We start from the raw sequence: 18,748 nt of genomic DNA, 5'->3' as shown, positions 1-18,748 counted from the left end.
TTTTGATGTATTTTGGTTCACAGTCATCTAGGATTTGTGACCTCATTAATTCCACCATCAATCAATTCTTCCCTTTCAGTAGTTTCAACATTCTCATGTACCTTATTTGAGACCAATAAGACATGTAAAATTGTTTCTCCTTCTCTGTTGTTGTCTCCACCATTCATTTTGAAGAACATTTCTTTATATGTTGTATTTGCTTTGGTTTGTGTAAGGCAAGAAAAGTAATGATTATTTTTACATTTATTTTTACTAATAAACATAACAGCTTTAATACTGATTAATGCATATTAATATGCATTGGAGAGGTATTTAAAAATTATTCTTTTCTTTTAGTCTGCTTTTCAGATTGAAAACTATGCATTATCCAAGAAGGCATTTCAACCACTCTGGGATAATTTTGTCACATTACCTTTCCCTCCTGTTGCTAATGTAACAGTTGCTTCTGTAAGCAGCACTCTAAGTGTACCTCAGAACAGGTAAACAGAGCTGATTTTTAAAGTACTAATGGATGGATGTGTAGATTTTTAAATAAATAAGTAGACTGTGTAGTATTTATAGTTTGTATGGCAAATATTTCTAAAAATCAAGAAAATTATCAAATATTCAGGGTCATAAAATTAGCTTACTATTAATTATACTTTCTTTTATATTGAATATCTTTCATAGTGCCCCTGTGCTGGCAAATAACTATGTAGGCTCAGGTACAAGGACAATATACCAGCATAATTTCATAATCTGAAGCATAGCAGTGAGTCCGATGTTTAGCATTATTTAAGTCCCTGTGGTTTTGTTAATGTGAAGCAGCCACTGCAATAGCCATCTTCATCATACATTGTATAGAGGCAATGTTACATAGCACAGAAATGTTGGGTGATGTGGTGTGTGAAAGAGCAGGGCTGGGGGATACTTGGGCGCCATCCAAAGAGTTTACCAGCAGCCAGCACAGAACTAGCAATTCCTTTTAGTCTGAGGTATTATAACTAGTTTCTATGTTGTTACTCATTAGTGTGTGATATTAATATTTATATTTTATATTGTGTGTTTGTTTGTTTTTTCTGTGCGTATTTTGTAGATTAATTCCTGAAGCTCTCTCTCGGGCATCTCCAAACCTCTTGTACCTGTTCATCAGGACCATTTTTATTATTACTGACATCAGTGTGAATGAAGGAGCTCTCTATTGTGATTCTGTTTGTCTTGATGAACTTAAGTATAGTAGACAAGTACGTGTGGCGTAACAATATTTTGGATTGGTCTTACTCTTTTTGATCTTCACATTTTTATCACAAACACACTTTCCTGTAAAAAAAACAATTACAATTGAGCTGAATTACCTTATCTGTAAGATAGATGTTTTGTTGTGGTTAAAAATATAACTTGGACAGGAAAGCAACATTTGCAATATTGTTTAGGGGAGTAGTTTAACAGGATTGGGGCTATGAAGTCCCTAAATTTGCTTTTAGTTGGCCCCAGCTAGAAGGTGGTGGGCAAGGTCTACGTTCAGGACCATGTTTAGGGAATCCATCTGAGCAGAGGTGAATCAGCTTCCCTTTATGTACTCCTTGTGACTGGATAAGGAGGGGACTGGATTGGGGAACAGGGTTACAGAGGATATAAACAAGGGGTTGACTCTAGATTGCACTCTTGCCATTGGGAGTGGGGAGAACACTTCTGCTGATTCACTCCTTCTCCTGCAGCTGCTTAGCACTTCTGAAAAGCTGCTCTGGAGGATTGCGGAATCCAACCCAGGATGTTTGGGTTCAGACTGTGGGTAGAAAAAACTAATTCTCCCTTTCGTAATTCTAGAACATGAAATCATCCAACGAAGCTGAAATGTGGCAGATTCAGGAAAGATAAAAGGAAGTACTTCTTCACGGAGTGCATAGTTAAATTATGGAATTTTACTGTGACAAGGTTTAGTGATGGATGCAACTTGAATGGTGTTAAAAGGCAATTTGAGGATAAGGCTATCAATGACATATGTAGCTTGTGGGCTGTATATTACCTACAGTATTGGAGGCAGTATAAGACAGATCTATAGGTGACTGGTTGGCCTCTGTGCGAACAGAATGCTGACCTAAACTGGTCTTTTGACTGATGCAGCATGACTTTTCTTATATTCTTAAGCACAAACAAATGCAAAGTATATCAGTAGTTTTAGCTTTGGATTAATAAGAATTAATACATTACATGCCTTAGTTGCTTTTGTCTACCCCTTTCTTGAGCTCTGTATGCTAGGGAGCATTCCTTATGTTTTAACTGTTTCCCTTTCACAACACCTTACCAAATAATTTCTAAGTCTATTCTGGTTGAGTTATTGGATCTGTAGATAAACTAGTGCTTTGATCCTATTAGCCTTGTTTACTTATGTCCATTATCTAAGGCAGAGTAGTAAGGAATGGATGGGTACAAAATGTGAGTTGTCTTGGTAGATTGTAAAAGATCCTAAGAAACTTACTGTATTTTATCCCCTTCCTCTACTCACAACTCAGACACCTTAAATTTAGGGACCAGTATATTAACAGCATAAGCAATATTGTGGATTCTGTATTTAAATGATCTCCTACCCATGAATAAGGTTTGTAGGTTCAGACACTTAAGCTGTTACCATTGCATTTCCACCCATTAGGTGGCAGACATTATATTCACATTTTCCAAATTGCAGGTTTTGTGCCTTGTCAACTTCTCTTTATTAACCAGGCATTAGAAACATTTGTCTATTCAAAATTACAATATGATAAACTGTACCTCTCTGAGATTTAAGGAAGATAGTTACATTTATAAGTAGACTAATTAGAAACAAATGAAAATTAGAGATTCTGTGCCATACAGTGTTTCTAATACTGGAATTAAATTCCTTTTTCTTATTCCTGTGATGTGATATAAATGTAGGGATTAAAATATACCTTCCTTTTTAGGTTGCTAGAATAGCTGAATGTGGCCGAATGCTAGTGGCGGTTGAACTCAGTAACTTGCTAAATGATGTACATTATGCCCTACAGTCAGTTGTCCATTGTTATGGACTTATAGCTCCTTTGATCTATCACAAGATTCCTTCACGACCTGTCATTCAGGTAAGAGGAAAACGCAAAACCCCTTGGGGGCTGGTGGTAGGTGGGGCTAAGACACTCACACTGATTCAATTCACATTCAGATTGAAAATTTTATGTTTCCATGTATTTTTACACACCATTCATGCAATATTCTGTAGCCTTGATGTTGACTGTCTATCCCTGTGTTTTCAGATCATTATTAAGTGTCTCACTGTTCTTCAAGAAATCCCAAATATTACATTGCAAAGAAGATCAACCGCATGCTATGAGAGTATACAGCACATGATAGCCTGTTTTTGTTTTTTCACAGCAAAGGTATTTATATGAATGTAAATGGTTAACTAGCAAAGTTTTTTAAAAAAGGGATGAGGAAGAGGAGGGGCTGAGGTTTTGTGGTGCGGTTGCACAGTGCAACCAGCTTCAGAGAGGGAAGCAAAAACAGGAGTGGTCATAGTAAGATCTGGAAAAAGACAGGAAAAGAGAGAAAAAGAACGAAGCAGTGAAATATCACCAATCATTCCTATGTTCTATCTGGATACTGGAGAAGACGGGTTATTGATCTTAATGTCAAGAAGGAGGAGGAGGAGGAGGAGGGAATGAGAGGTATCAGAATGGAGAACAAGAGTCTTGTGTGAGGAAAATCCCCCAAGGAAAAAGAGCATGGGGACTCCAAGGGGAAAAAAAACCCTCAGATAAATTCTGTTGTGGAAAGGCAACATGGAGAGGAACGTTTTACTTGCAGTGGGATGGTCCTAGATGGACCATGTACAGGTAAATAAATCACTTAGCAAAAACAGCTGTCAAGATGTACAGGGTAGTGCAAATTACCTCCAGAAGGAGGTGCCCTAAAAGATCATCTTCCTGATGGCCAGTTCATAGGTGGTATACTAAGGCTGTTCAGGTTAGAACTCGACTGAGATTTTGGCATTTCATGATCTCTGCAAGTCACGTAATAGATGAATAAGTGGTGGTGGTTAGTTTGTTCTCTGTGATAAATGGGGAGTCTTACTGGAAAAAATGGTCATTTGCTCTATGCAGCTAGATCTTTTTGGTTATGTTCAGACAAAGTGTAACCAAGGCGCTCATAAGGGAAACATAAAATTGTGGTGGTTTTTCCTCCTGTCTCGTAACAAACTGTATATTAGCCTCTCCATTTTAATGCTGGCAACTCTTTCCACTTTCTGAACTGCTTCTGCAAGACTTGGAGAGCTGTTTAAATTTACAGGAACGAAGTGGAGTGGGAACCACTGTGCCAGCATGAACATGGCATTTCTAATAGGAGCAGAAGCCTTTGCTACAGCTGCCAACAAGGTCCTTAACACGATAGGCTGTGCTTCCTACAAGCAGTTTTGCAATTCCAGAAATCAAGTGCTTATGGCTATCATGGATGCTTTGCTAGTTTGTTGCAGCAATTTATTGTGCCATAAATTTCAGTAGTCTAATTTAGGACATATTCAAATACCATTAGATGCTTTTGATGAAATTGGCTCTAACCTAAAAATAACAACATACTGCAATATATTTCATAGGCTTGGATCTGGAGAAGTGTGGCATTTCTTTTATTTGTGCAAGGAGGCTTTTCCAATTCCTTCTTCCAGCCGTAGCTGGCCGGACCAGTACCCTTGAAATCAGCCCTCAAAAGATAGGAGACCTTTGGAGCATAACCCCATTTGCACCCAATTGTGCATGCATACAGAAGGGCTGTATACACACTCATTTTACTTGGGTTTAAGGCTTAGTATATAAAATGGCACAGGATTCGGTTATTTTTATAGAAGAACTTGTGACTATTAAATGAAAATACATAAAGTATATTCAATAGGTATTACGCGCATGGAAAGACTATGAATTAGCAATAGTTATTATTAACTATGGGAAAAAGTTGCTGGATTCCTCACAGACAGCATCTCAAATGGCTGTAGCTGGAGAAGCAATGGATGAAGTACAAGAAGAAGAGGTAACTGCTCTAGTTTTTCGTTTCCTCTTATCTATAGTGATTTATGCTGTATAGTAGTACCAGTACATGCTTTTGTTTGGAAGAGATTAATTAACACAGGATTGAAACAGTTGAAATTCAGCAAGCAGAACACAACCCAATAGCCATGTACTGTGACGTGCCATGTATTTGACCATTCACTCTTTTAGCAAGGAGGTGTCCATGATAGCTTAAGCCCCACCCCACCCCACCCCAGGCAAGGTAAGGCTACTCCCTCCATCTAGACCCTTCTCTCTTTAGTTTGTTCCCTGCCTTTTCCCAGAACAGAATTTGCAAACAAACTTTTTATTTCTACTACACCTATATATATATATTTGCTTTCTCTACTAAAATATTCCTTTTCCTTTTTCTTCAACCTTTTCTGCTAACTCTGAAAAATTACCAATTTGGTTATTTTCTGCTAACTCTGAAAAAAAAGCAATTTGGTTATTTTTTCAGTTAACCTGTAACCAAAGCAATCATTACATGACAGGACTGAAATTTACATTTTGCAATACTTCATTGATTTTAGTAGCATGTTGTCTAGAAACAGTATTTTGTAGTATTTTGAAATTAGATGTAAATGAAATACTTTTGTGTTGATGATTCCGCTTACTATATATATTAATAATAATAATAATGTAACAACAACAATAAAAACAATTTATTAACTGATTATTATAGATTTCTTCCAAAAGGCTGAAGGCACAAATAGCTGCAGCTGAAAAAGTAAATGAAAACTTAGAAGCTCTGGAAACGAACCTGCTCAAACTGACCAAACCAGGTAGATTTTAATGCATACTTTAAAATCTGACATCATTTCTACTAAATTCATTTCAAGTTCTAAACACATTAAATACAGACACTGGAATTTTTGTTTCCTTTTTTGAATATGAAAGATAATGTAAGATTAATATTAATCGTATTTAGGTACTAATCCACTGTCGGTATGACCTTCAAATATAAAATCTGTCAGCCTGCAAAACTGATTTTTTTAATTAATCCTTTATTTTGTTTTTATTTATTTATTTATTTATTTATTACATTTTTATACTGCCCAATAGCTGAAGCTCTCTGGGCGGTTCACAAAAATTAAAACCATAATAAAACAACCAACAGGTTAAAAACACAAATACAAAATACAGTATAAAAAGCACAACCAGGATAAAACCATGCAGCAAAATTGATATAAGATTAAAATACAGAGTTACAACAGTAAAATTTAAATTTAAGTTAAAATTAAGTGTTAAAATACTGAGAGAATAAAAAGGTCTTCAGCTGGCGACGAAACGAGTACAGTGTAGGCGCCAGGCAGACCTTACCTTTTACCACAGTATTACATGTTCAGTAGTAATCAAAACTGCTTTCTTCCAAGAACATACATTTTGAATATCCTATAGGAGATTGCTACTTTCGACCAGGCTCCTGCAGGATGGTCTGATGCTATGTCTGGGCTTGCTGCTCCGTACAAAGCCCCAGCACTGCTGAGAATGGCTAGGTTGGGGTGGCCACAGTTGATGACAGCCCAAACTAATAACACTGATAGCCATCTTTTGCCCACAGTCTGTTCCAGCTGCTATATGGCACTGCAGTTGGGGTGAGGGGGAGGATGGGCAGAGAAGAGAGAGAGTGGCCATCAAATGTGAATAAAAAGATAAAGGCAAGAAAGGCAAGAGGAAAAGTGGGGAGAAGAGAAGGCAAGGGAAAGAACTGATGGGGGATGTGGAGTCCAGAGTAAACATGGAGAAGAATTTAGGAGGGAACAAGAACACCAACCAGGAGGGAAGTGGGAATATTTCATAGAAAGGGAAGAAATTCACTTCCCTGTTGGCATATGGTGCCCTATGAATTTACCTGAAATTCCTAGGAGGCAGGAGAGTCCATAGTTTTTAGAAGGAGCTTATTACACTGAGATGCCTTTTTGGGCAGAAAATTATGAGCCTTGAGTCTACCTGGGAGAACCTTGAAACAGAATCCCTCAGCAAATTTGACTCCAATTGGGTAGGAAAAGACACCCTCTTGGAAGAGAAACACTGTGGTTCCCAATTGATAGTCCGTGGAGGGGGTCTGCGTAACCCACTCAGGGGGTCCGTGGCACCATTCATATATTCACCATTCATTTCTGGAGTCCACTGATGATGAATTCCTACCAGAAGTAAAATATAACATCACTGAGCACCTGCGTGATTTAGCGATTAGCTTCAGAGATTACTTCCCTGCACCTAATCCTGAAAACTCATGGATAAGGAATCCTTTTGAATGTGGTGATGTACAACTAACAACTCTATCTGCAGAAGATGCACTTGTTGACGTGACTTGTGATGGTTCATTGAAATCATTTTTCAAAGAATATAGACTGGACCAATTCTGGGTGAAGGTTTTTCCTGATTATAAGAAGTTAGGTGAAAAAGCTTTGAAACACCTAGTTCCCCTTTGTTCCACATATCTTTGTAAACAAACATTTTCAACATTTTGTTATATGAAGAACAAGCATAGAAATCGGCTCAATGTTGATCCAGATTTGAGATTAAAAGTAGGAAATATTGAATGGGATGTGGAAGGGATTGGGACAAAAAGAGGCATGATTTCTCCCAACACATTTAGGTTTAGTAGCTGCTAGATATGTCATAATTTGTTCAATTGTAAACTAGACGTTAATAAAATTAAATTTGTCTTTATATTCCTAACTAAATCATTGTCATTTTTGCATAGTAATATCACAAATATCACAAATTTTATGGTTTTTTTTAGTATACCTAAAATCCTTTGCTTATCAGGGGCTTCCCCTTATTTTCTCCAAAAAATTGCTTCGCACAAATGGTGCTATATAAATAAATAAATAAATAAATAATAATAATAATAATAATAACTACCATAGAGATAACATTTTTTTAAAAAAAATGAGGGGGTCCATGGCTTGGGATTTGAAAAACAAGGGGTCCGTAGTACTTAGCTAATTGGGAACCACTGCACTAGAGGGAATATATAAAAACATAGTATGGCACTTTCAGTTTATTTATTTATTTATTTATTATTACATTTATATCCCGCCTTTTTACCTCCAAGGAACCCAAGGTGGCATACATAATCCTCCTCCTCTCCATTTTATCCTCACAACAACCCTGTTAGGTAGGTTAGGCTGAGAGTCTTTGACTGGCCCGAAGTCACCCCGTGGGCTTCCATAGCTGAGTGGGGATTAGAACTCGGATCTCCCTACTCCCAGTCCAACATCAGACACAATATTGGCTTTTAAGCTGTTTGCTAAAGTGGTGGGTGCTAAAAAATCCTTTTTTTAATTGATATGTGTTCAACTGATTACTCTAATCATCTTATATTTTAGTGTTTTTAGCTGATTGAGCACTATTTGTAGAGGAAATTTGTATTTTATTGAATACATACAATAAAGTAATTAACTATCATTGCAATTAGTGGCACTTAGAAGTGTTTGATTTTTGTTGGATTGTGTCCAATGTATATAACTCTTCATCTTTGCTCTTTTGTCAAGTTGTATTTTGTTTCATTTTGCCTATCTAGGACAGGATCTTACAGGAGAAGAAGATACTTTGCTCTTGTATCCCGTAGTTTCAAACTGGCAAACAAAAACTGCCTATAGGGAAGGTAACAATTTTTAATACATAATGTTAGCATATTGATTTTATTTTTCATTCAGTACTTGCATTGAGATATTGAAACTGTAATTAAAAAGCAATTCTAATTAGGACATGGTATCAATTTCAAATGGCTTTCTAAAAAAATCCAAAAGAAGCAAATGTGTTATCTTATCCTGAACAAAGTGTCAATGTACAAAGAGAACTATGGCTATAGTCACTCATTGGACCATGTCTTGTAACTGTAATCTTGTATCTAATCATTCATGCATATATTTGATTGAACTCAATAGGAATTGAATGTTTATAACTGATGACAAGATTGTTTCTTGTTAGTCTGATATAATTTAGTATAGTACTTACATTTCTGATAAAATTAGGACAGCTGGTTTTAAATTAACAATTTCAAGCTTTTGTGCATGGAAACCTGCTTCACTCAACCCATAAAGAATATTTTGAATGAGATCCGTGAAGTCTTTCATTTTGCGCTGGACCCCAATCCACTGAACAGGCTGCCTTTTAGATCCTTACTAGTTCTTAGATTTTTGTATTGTATTCTTGGACTTCTTCCTAACATAATATAATTGAGATTTCTTTGTGGATTCCTTTAATTAAAAAGTAACAGTAAAATGCTAAAACAATGCTAAATATAAGATCACATGGAATAACAATTATTTTATATTTGCATAGTGCTGAAATTCAAGAAGAGCCCCCGTTTTCTTGAATATTTTGTAAAACTTGTATACAAAGCAATAAGTGAAGAGAGATTTGCACGAACAGCAGAATGGGCTGATGAAGTACAAGACTACCTTAAAAAGTAGGTAGGAAAAAATGTAAGAGCATATAACGATTTCTTTTTCCATTTTACGGAAAATATTCTATAGGTCTTGTAGGTCAAGCAACTATAGAAGGTATAGATGTAGTGAACTATTAGCCAAAGCATATTTATGTATTAATGGGGTTGTTCCAGTATCTTTTGTCCATAATTTGCAATTAGTGGTTTGTAAGCATTAGTATTTGACCCGAGACTCCAAATTAGAAAAAAAATCAAACTTCAATGAATTATTGTTTTAGTAGACTTGTTTCTCTTACATCCCACATCTCACTTCGGTAGGCTTGTTTCTCTTACATCTCAACGGTGAAATCAGATTAGAATAAGTATGTTCTAGGAACCACTCCTTTGAAATACGGAACGTTCACAGTTCATATTGAAGTTGGATGCCATTTAATAGTGCCCATGTACTTTGTGGAAATACACTTAAAGTATATGGTTGGTTTGGAAGTAAATAGTAAATGGTTGCCTTCACAGACTGTCAAAATTGATGTTACTTTCTGAAATACACTTATGTATAATTTTCATTGTTCTTAATTACCAGGCGGAATAAATTCCTTCTTGGTATCAAGCAAACTCCAAGAAAAAGAGGGAAAGTTCGTAGTACTGCAGATGGAAAGACAAATGCAACACCAGATGTTCAACAAGTAAGTTGTATATTATTTCTTCATTTTGATTTTGAAAACTGTTAGCTGCTCTGATTATAAATGCATTAATTATATATTAAAAGTTTGGACATAGTCTGGTGTACCATCACCTCTAATATCTATTGACCTGAAGATTTATATAAAAATTCAGTTTCAGTGGTATCTTACTCCACATAAGATATGCTGTATTTTCATCTACATCAGGACTCCTGCTGGATATGTCAAGAGGGACATGCTGCTGTTTATATTAGATGTCTTGACATATGAATATTCTGGACAAAAATGTTGGAACTGTGTAATGAAATGTTGTCCCACTTAGAGTGTTAGACTCGGCATTATGGTAATTGAGGGACAAATCCAATGCAAATCAGTATACAGGCAAAAGGTCAGCCCCCCTTTCCTGGGCAGGTGTATGTGAGGGCTCTCTGGATTCAGCCTATTCAGGAAGTTTTTACTCGATTGCAGAAGCTGGGGATCGTCAGGATGTGAAGGGTCTCAGCAACATTCAGTATCTTCTTTATGGCATATAAGATCACTAGTCCCTTCCTTTTTGGATCTCGTCCCTGAAGGTCTGTCCAAGAGGATCCCACATGGTGTTATAGCAGCGTTGATGGTAGAATCTCTTCAAGGGCCTTACACTGTTACAGACCTTTCATCAGACCTGTACTGTCATGCTAACTGTATTGAGACTCTCCCCAGAACTAATTGACTTTTCAGTATTGTCAACACCGACTCCTCAACACCAGCAGGTGCTTCTGATATTGTGCAACAACATTATGTTTTGTCGGTCCTCTTTTGGCTCTATACCCCACTTATCCCTTTTTGTCAGTAATGCCACAGATGGATTTTCTAGCTCCTTCAGCATGCCAGTTAGTAGGAGTCCCTTGTTGGTTTCAGAGGAGTACCATTCTGATTTGGCATCTTTGTCTTCAGTTGTGTTACCTTTCTCCTCCCTAGATGTGGCAGTAGAAGCACAACACCCCCCTTCTGCCTCTGACAACACAAGACCTTTTATCAAGCGAGTGCTCCATATAACACATTTTCTAGGGCTGTAAATCCATGTACTAGTGGTGCCTCTAAAGGACCCAGTCTTTGAGATAGTGCAGTCTGAAGCCTTCTCCACTGTTGTGATCACAGTGTTGTCTGCCCTTTTGCAGGCTACGCAACAGTCTTAGAAAACTTCCTCCTTGGTGCCGACCATCTTAGTTCCTTGAAAGATTCAGTATTGTCCCACACTGCATGTGAGCAACTTGTGACCCTGCAGATGCTTTGGCCTACAACTCCTAACAGCCCTTGCCAGAACATCTGGAGTGTCGTGCAAGTTGTCCACTGCTGCTATAGGTACATTCCATGATTCCTTTCAATGAAGAACCATCTAATGACCCATGATTAGAATGTGCAAGCACAAACTGAGGGATCTGAAAACTAAAGGGAGAGTAGATTTTCATAAAAGAAGTATGTAATATACTTACCTGAAAAGAAGTGATTTGCTGTCACTGAATCTAATTGCAAATCTATACACTCAATGACCTGTTAATATTATTGCCTAGCATATATCTTGCTCCCCTATCAAATTGTTTTGTTCATATCTACTTTTTTATGTTGAAAAATGTGCTCTGTAGTTCACACTTAAAGTGGAGAAGAAGCATTACAAAACCTTACTTAGATAACAAATTATACAAGAACCCAGGTTATGGCATAGCAGATAGTACTGCTCTATTTATTTATTTATTACATTTCTATACCATCCAATAGGCAAAGTTCTGTGGATGGTTAACAACAATTAAAAGTATAAAATATAACACTATAAAACATAATATCAAAGTTTAAAACTAGAGTATAAAATAAAAATAAAAACCTGATAAGCCTAGCAGCAGTGTAAAGATTTTAAAAACAGTTAACAGATTTAAAACAATGCAAATGGAAGACTTGGAGACAGGTGTCTCAACTATGTAAACTTGAGGGAAACTTTTATGGTATGTTAAGAGTGCATATATTCATGTACCTGTAAACACACAATTGAATTCTCCTGTCCCAAGCACCTGGGGAACATCCCAAATGAAGAACTTCACAGGTTTGAAAGCACAAAAGTAGATTCTTGAGGTTAGCTCCTCATCTTTTCTTGACAGCCATGTATCCAGGTAAAATGCAAATATTTTCTTTACAATAAATTTGTTAAAAAATAGATCATAGTACTCTGCTATCTACTGTGACTGAATTCTGAGATACATTAGATATACAGATCTGCAGTTCATGCCTGTAGTGCACTGAAATTATGGTATTTGAAGAATACTATTTTTATCCAGACAAGAGAGTCACCAACACCCAAGAAGATGTCTAAGAAAAGAGAGCATGCTAAACATCCTGTTAAATACCGGGGCAGGCAAAAAGCTTCTGACAGGTAACTCAGCTATTTTATGTAATATAATTTATCACATAACATTTAACTGGATTTCAGTTTTGGCTGTATTTCTGAATTTGTGGTGTATTTCATTTAAGATACTAGAAATATCAATATTCATTTCTGATTTTGACTCATGGTTATCTTTCTTTCTTTCCGATAACTCTCCTATGCTTATTTTGGGTGATTTTAATATTCATGTGGATGATCCTCATGACTCTGCTGCTTTGCATTTTCTATCTTTATCTTCCTCTTTTGATCTGAAGCTTTGGTCTTCTCTGCCTTCACACTCTCTGAGGCATTGCTTGGATCTTGTTTTTCTAGGAATTGCTCCATTAATAACCTCTCTACTGCAGAGTTTCCTCACTCTGATCATCATTTGGTTTCATTCTTGCTTACTCATACTCCCCCTCCCTTGCTGCCGGTCTCTCGTGCTTGTCGCGATCTTCAATCTATTAACTATGACACTTTTTCTCCGTCTTTATCCTCCTCTCTGCCTTCTGTTACCTCTGCGGAGTCCCTGGATTCAGCTGTATCTCTTTTCAATTCCTCTCTATCCTCGACTTTTGATACCTTTGCTTCTTCTTCAACACGGCTGGTCTGTCCCTCTCATCCCCAACCCTGGCTTACCAACTACCTTTGCTATCTTCGTTCCTGTTCTTGGGCTGCTGAGCGTCTATGGTGGAGGTCCAGGATTGGGCAGATTTTATTCACTATAAATTTATGCTTTCTTCTATCTCTTCTGCCATTTCCTCAGCTAAACAGTAGTATTACTCCCAGCTTATTCAGTCGGATGCAAGGAACATTAATCAGCTCTTTACTTTCTTTCATTCTCTCCTGAAGCCCTCTTCCCCGTCCTTACCTCCTTCTTTAACTGCCACTGATTTTGCTTTTTTTTTTCAATTCTAAAATTCAAACACTTCATTCCAACCTGGCTAACTCTGCTCCTTCTTGTATTCTGGTCCCCCTATCTTCAACTCCCTCTGCCACCTTCTCCGAGTTCCCACTGTCTTCGGTTGATGAACTCTCAAGAATACTGTCATCTTCCAATCTTTCTACTCGTTCCCTTGACCCCATTCCTTCCCGGGTTTTTATTAAGCTTACTTCTGCTATTCTTCCTTCTCTACTTCACATTGTTAACACCTCCTTGGCTTCTGGTTCATTTCCCTCTGTCTATAAGCACACTACTGTTTCTCCTATTCTTAAAAAAAATCTATTGACACGCTTTAGCTCTCTAATTACCGCCCTGTCTCTTTGTTGCCATTCGCCTCAAAGATTCTGGAACGGGTGGTTTACTCCCGGTGTCTTGACTTTCTCTCTTCTACCTCTTCCCTTGATCCTTTTCAGTCTGGTTTTCATCGTCTGCATTCCACTGAGACTGCACTTACTAGGATTACTAATGATTTTTTTCTTGCCAAGTCTAAAGGCCTTTACTCTGTCCTTATTCTTCTGGACCTTACCGCAGCCGTTGATACGGTCGATAATGATCTCTTGTTGAGCTCTCTTTGTGACCTTGGATTTTGCGACTTGGTCTATGACTGGTTCGCCTCTTACTTATCAGGCCGGTCATTTAACATATCGGCGAATGGTCTCTCATCTGGTTCCTTTCCCCTTTCAGTCGGGGTTCCTCAGGGCTCTGTGCTTGGCCCATTGTTGTTTTCTCTTTACACATTATCCTTGGGTAATCTTATTCGTTCCCATGGCCTTCAATACCATCTATATGCCGACGATACTCAACTATATCTTTCTTCCCCAGATTTGTGGTCTGATGTTCAGGATCGTATCTCAGCCTGTCTCGTGGATGTTTCTGCCTGGATGCTGCGGCGCCGACTGAAACTGAGCATGGCAAAAACAGAATTGCTAGTTTTTCCTCCTAAATCTCTTCCTTCTCCTTCATTCTCTATCACCATTAATAATGTTACACTCCATCCTGTTGAGGAAGCTCGTAGCCTTGGTTTTATTTTTAATTCTTCACTTTCCTTTTCGTCACATATCGAGGCTGTAGCTAAGTCTTGTCGTTTTTTCTTGTACAACATCACTAAAATTCGGCCGTTCTTATTGGTCTCTTCCACCAAGACCCTTGTTCATGTTTTGGTTAGTTCTCGCCTGGATTATTGTAATCTTTTGTTGACTGGTCTTCCCTCTTCTCATTTGTTTCCACTGGTCTCCATTCATCATTCGGCGGCTAGGAATATTTTCTTGGCTCGTCGTTTTGATCATGTCACCCCGCTTTTAAAATCCCTCCACTGGCTTCCTATCTCATATAGAATCCAATACAATCTTCTTCTTCTTACTTTTAAAGCCTGTCATAATCTGGCTCCCTACCTTTCATCCCTTATTTCACTTCATCGTCCTGCTCGTGCCCTCCGCTCCAATAACACCATGTCTCTTACCTGCCCAAGAGTTTCCACATCTCTCGCTCGTCTTTGCCCGTTCTCGCTCACTGCCCTCTATGCCTGGAATTCTCTTCCAGTGCATTTGCGGACCACGACGTCAATTTCTGTTTTTAAATCTCACTTGAAATCATTTCTTTTCTCGAAAGCTTTTTAACCGTAGCATGGTCATACTAGTCTATATTTAGTTTTAATGTCCCCTACCCCTATTGGTTTTCCCCCTCCCTCCCCTGTCTGTTACGGTGATTTTAGATTGTAAGCCATACGGCAAATTGTCTTGTTTTGTTTTATTTTGTACAGCACCATGAAAATTGATGGTGCTTTATAAATAAATATTAACATTAATATTAATAATAATAATAGTAAATGAATGTTTTGATAATGTTTGATTTCTTTAAGATTTGCAAGTGACTGGTGAGCTCCCCAAAGCTTGAACTGGGTTGGCTTGGATTAAGTTAAACTATTTCCCCTTCAGATCAAGAAATCAAAATTATTTGAGCAATCCAAACAGTTTTGACCCTGTCTCACTCCTGATGCCTCCCTTCTTTGTGTACAGGAGGTGTCCAGTCCCAATAACCCTCCCAGACCATTCTGCAGCATAGATCTGGGAAATGTAGTTTTCTCAAGAATCAATGGATATGATTTCCCAGGTGAAGACTCTCAAGAAAAAAAATGGTTCTTTTTATCATCTCAGAGCTTTCGCCCTCCTACAGCTACTCCATTGAGATGTTGGAAAAAACCTTATTTCAGATAGCATAGTTCTTTGTATTCCAAAATACAAGATGTTGTTGTGTTTGAAAATGCTGTTCCTCTGGTTTCATTTAGGAAAGTCAAAGAAGAATCACGAAAAATGGCTTTTCAGGTGCTGGTACAAAGGCTGAATTTACGTTCTAACATCTACATAAAACGAAGAAGGTTCCGCCGAATTTACATGGAAGAGATACCATGGCGATCACAGCTGAACATTTTCCTGGCAGTTATTCACTTCAGTTTGTTAAAAAAACGGATAGAAGAGCTCTATAATATTGAAATTAATTCTTTACGAAACCTGGACAGGTAAAATTTGTTGAATGTAATTATTAGTCCCTACTGGCACAAACTATCAGTGCCCTTGGGGCCTCTTGCACATCCTTCAAAATGTCCTGCTTTTTTCCTCATCCTTTGTTTTCACAAGATAATAGCTGGCATTCCTCAGTGGAATACACGATACTCAGTTCAGAAGTCTGATTGTGCAACTCTTTTTGCGATGTCTTAACAAACCACTGTAGTTCGTTTCATTCGTCTGTTACCCAAGATGTGCAGAAGAAATTAAACTTACTTATCTATTAACAGAGTTGTCATCTTTTGGCACTGGTTCACGCTTTCCTTCTGCTTTCGTGCAATTATTGTGAACTAAATAAGCTCGGAAAGGAACAAAATAAATGACAGGTACCTAAGTTCATCAGAATTCATATCCAAAAAAACTTATTAGGCAGGACAGTCCTCTTCATGTACCTGTTCTGGTGCTTGATATGGTCTGCACTAGCCAGGGTAGTATGAAATTATTCTACTTCTTGTTCAGCAACTTCCTCCTTTTGGTTTTCTCCACATGGTTTCCCCCAGCTGGTAGTTAGCATTCGATTCTTATTTATTAATCATATTTGTATGCTCTCCTATCTCCAAGGAGCTCAGGATAACATATCTGGTGTTACTCAGTTTATCCTCTACTTAATATCCTGCCGTATCAGTTTTTAAGGATTTCCTAGTGTGATTTAAAAAGAAAAACAATAATGCACACATTAAAACCATACTAGAATGGAAGCATTTGGATTCTGGGTCTCATGATCTGGAGAATTTGGATATCTCCAGATAGTTGATATATGAACGTTTCCTTATTGGTTCTAATCTGCAACTATATATAGTTTAAATTTTATTATTTGTTTTATTTAATTTCTATACTGCCTCTCTCCATACTTGGTTATTAGAAATTAAAAATAAAATGAATACAAATCATCAAAACAGTATAAATCACAGCCTTATTTGAAGACGTGGCCAATATCAACTTTGATGATAATTGCACGTGGAGCAGGGCTTCACTAGAATATCTAAGTCCATGAGAAAGTTAATATGAAAGCAGGAATTCACAGAAACGTACAGGATTTAAGCGGTTTAGTGTTTTAAATATCAAAATAAGATTGAAAAATTTGAAGAATAACGAAGTTGTAGTATTGACATTTTATATGTATTTAGTATCTCCTGCTCACTGCCTATTTTTAATAAGTGTTTTGTTCTGCAGTTATGATGAACTGGACCCTGAAATATTCTCATTAAACAATTCAGGCACAATTGTGATGACAGCAACAATGGAAGAGCAAACGCAGACTTTTAATTCTCCCATTTTAAAAGGAACACCATCAGGAAAAATCAGAAGAAAAAATGGTAATAGATATAAATAGACAATAAACAAAGTATTTGTAATCTTGGTTTATTTCATTTCTTATTAAAATGAATTTAACCTCTATTGCCAAAACTGAAGTACTTTGGCCACATAATGAGAAGACAGGATACCCTGGAGAAGAGGCCGATGCTAAGGAAAGTGGAAGGCAAAAGGAAGAGGGGCCGACCAAGGGCAAGATGGATGGATGATATTCTGGAGGTGACAGACTTGACCTTGGGGGAGCTGGGGGTGGCGACAGCCGACAGAAAGCTCTGGCGTGGGCTGGTCCATGAAGTCATGAAGAGTCGGAAGCAACTGAATGAATAAATAAAAACAACAAAACCTCTATTGCATTCCAAAAGCTTAGTGCAAATAATAATAGCAATCACCTGTCACCATAGATTCGGTCAGAATTTTCACTTCTTTTTAAATGATTTTAAATTGTCTTTTTATTTAGGTTGGCTGTTGGTGGCTAGGACTGAGCCTGGTGTCAATGCTCAATGCTAAAAACTAGTGATTTAGCATTTAATATTACCAAAGGATTCACATGATTCTGTGAGCAGAGTGAACTGTTTTCTGCCTTGCCATGCACCCAAGTCCGGATTTGTCAATATGTAGAGATGATATTCGGTCTGCTGTATTGATCAAAAGCAGGATAGTAGAACTAAAAATAATTTGGATTTGGTAAGGGTGGAGTACCAGTATAACTAGTTTAGCATGAATTCAATCCGTGTTCTCAGGGAGCATTTTCACTGTGTTTATTTTGTCTGTCTCAGCCAATGTCTTATCTGTCCTAATACCATGTCTTTCTCTAAAGCCTGAGCTTAACTTTGCATCCATTCTGTCCTGATGCCCTGTAGTTTGAGCTGTAGTTTGTGTACCACATCTGTGTCTGGGTCCTTTATTCCAGATATGCCTGGTGTTTCTAATCATGCTTCTCTCTGTTTTCTTGAACCCACTGCTGCTTTTCCTGCTTCTGGGGTTGCGATGAGTTCTGGTTGTTGATCCTGTTCTGATTACCTGTCTTGAAGTTCCTTATCGAAATCTAGTACAGTTCATCTGTTCCAATTATTTGTTTTTATTCTGCTTGCCTGACTTATTTTTAATCTGGGTCCATCCTAGTTTATGGCTCTGAATCCCAGACATAGTCTAGAGATTCTGATGGGTCCCAGGCTAAATAATAGTCCTTTTGTTCCAACATGCAAATCATATGTTTTGTAGAGGAGCCTTTAAATATAGTGCGAATAGGCTGAATGGATCATACCTGCTCTATGACAGGACTCTTGATCTAAACCATAAGAAAGAGGCCAATTTTTAAAAAAATATCCACAGAAAGGTTTCCATTACCTCCTTAAGAGTTTTTCTTTGCTGAACAAGTCTTATTTCTGAGATCCTTATAAATATTTGAAAATGATCTGCATAT

The 18,748-nt window shown here is 37.5% G+C and overlaps 1 protein-coding gene across 1 annotated transcript in view; it reads left to right on the top strand.

Annotated features, from left to right (window-relative positions):
* The window catches only part of CFAP54 (cilia and flagella associated protein 54), a 122,398-nt gene that overhangs the window by 39,263 nt on the left and 64,387 nt on the right, over positions 1–18,748 (top strand). The window contains exons 24-35 of the mRNA XM_063134983.1: positions 337–479; positions 1,076–1,223; positions 2,919–3,074; positions 3,246–3,368; positions 4,876–5,010; positions 5,713–5,812; positions 8,563–8,646; positions 9,327–9,453; positions 10,013–10,115; positions 12,422–12,516; positions 15,735–15,965; positions 17,185–17,327. Of these exons, the coding sequence (XP_062991053.1) occupies positions 337–479; positions 1,076–1,223; positions 2,919–3,074; positions 3,246–3,368; positions 4,876–5,010; positions 5,713–5,812; positions 8,563–8,646; positions 9,327–9,453; positions 10,013–10,115; positions 12,422–12,516; positions 15,735–15,965; positions 17,185–17,327 (1,588 nt within the window). The remainder of the gene's footprint in view (positions 1–336; positions 480–1,075; positions 1,224–2,918; positions 3,075–3,245; positions 3,369–4,875; positions 5,011–5,712; positions 5,813–8,562; positions 8,647–9,326; positions 9,454–10,012; positions 10,116–12,421; positions 12,517–15,734; positions 15,966–17,184; positions 17,328–18,748) is intronic.

This window comes from Elgaria multicarinata, chromosome 9 (assembly GCF_023053635.1).
Source record: "Elgaria multicarinata webbii isolate HBS135686 ecotype San Diego chromosome 9, rElgMul1.1.pri, whole genome shotgun sequence".
NCBI classification, from domain to species: Eukaryota; Metazoa; Chordata; class Lepidosauria; order Squamata; family Anguidae; genus Elgaria; species Elgaria multicarinata.
This window is presented reverse-complemented; position numbering and strand designations above follow the sequence as displayed.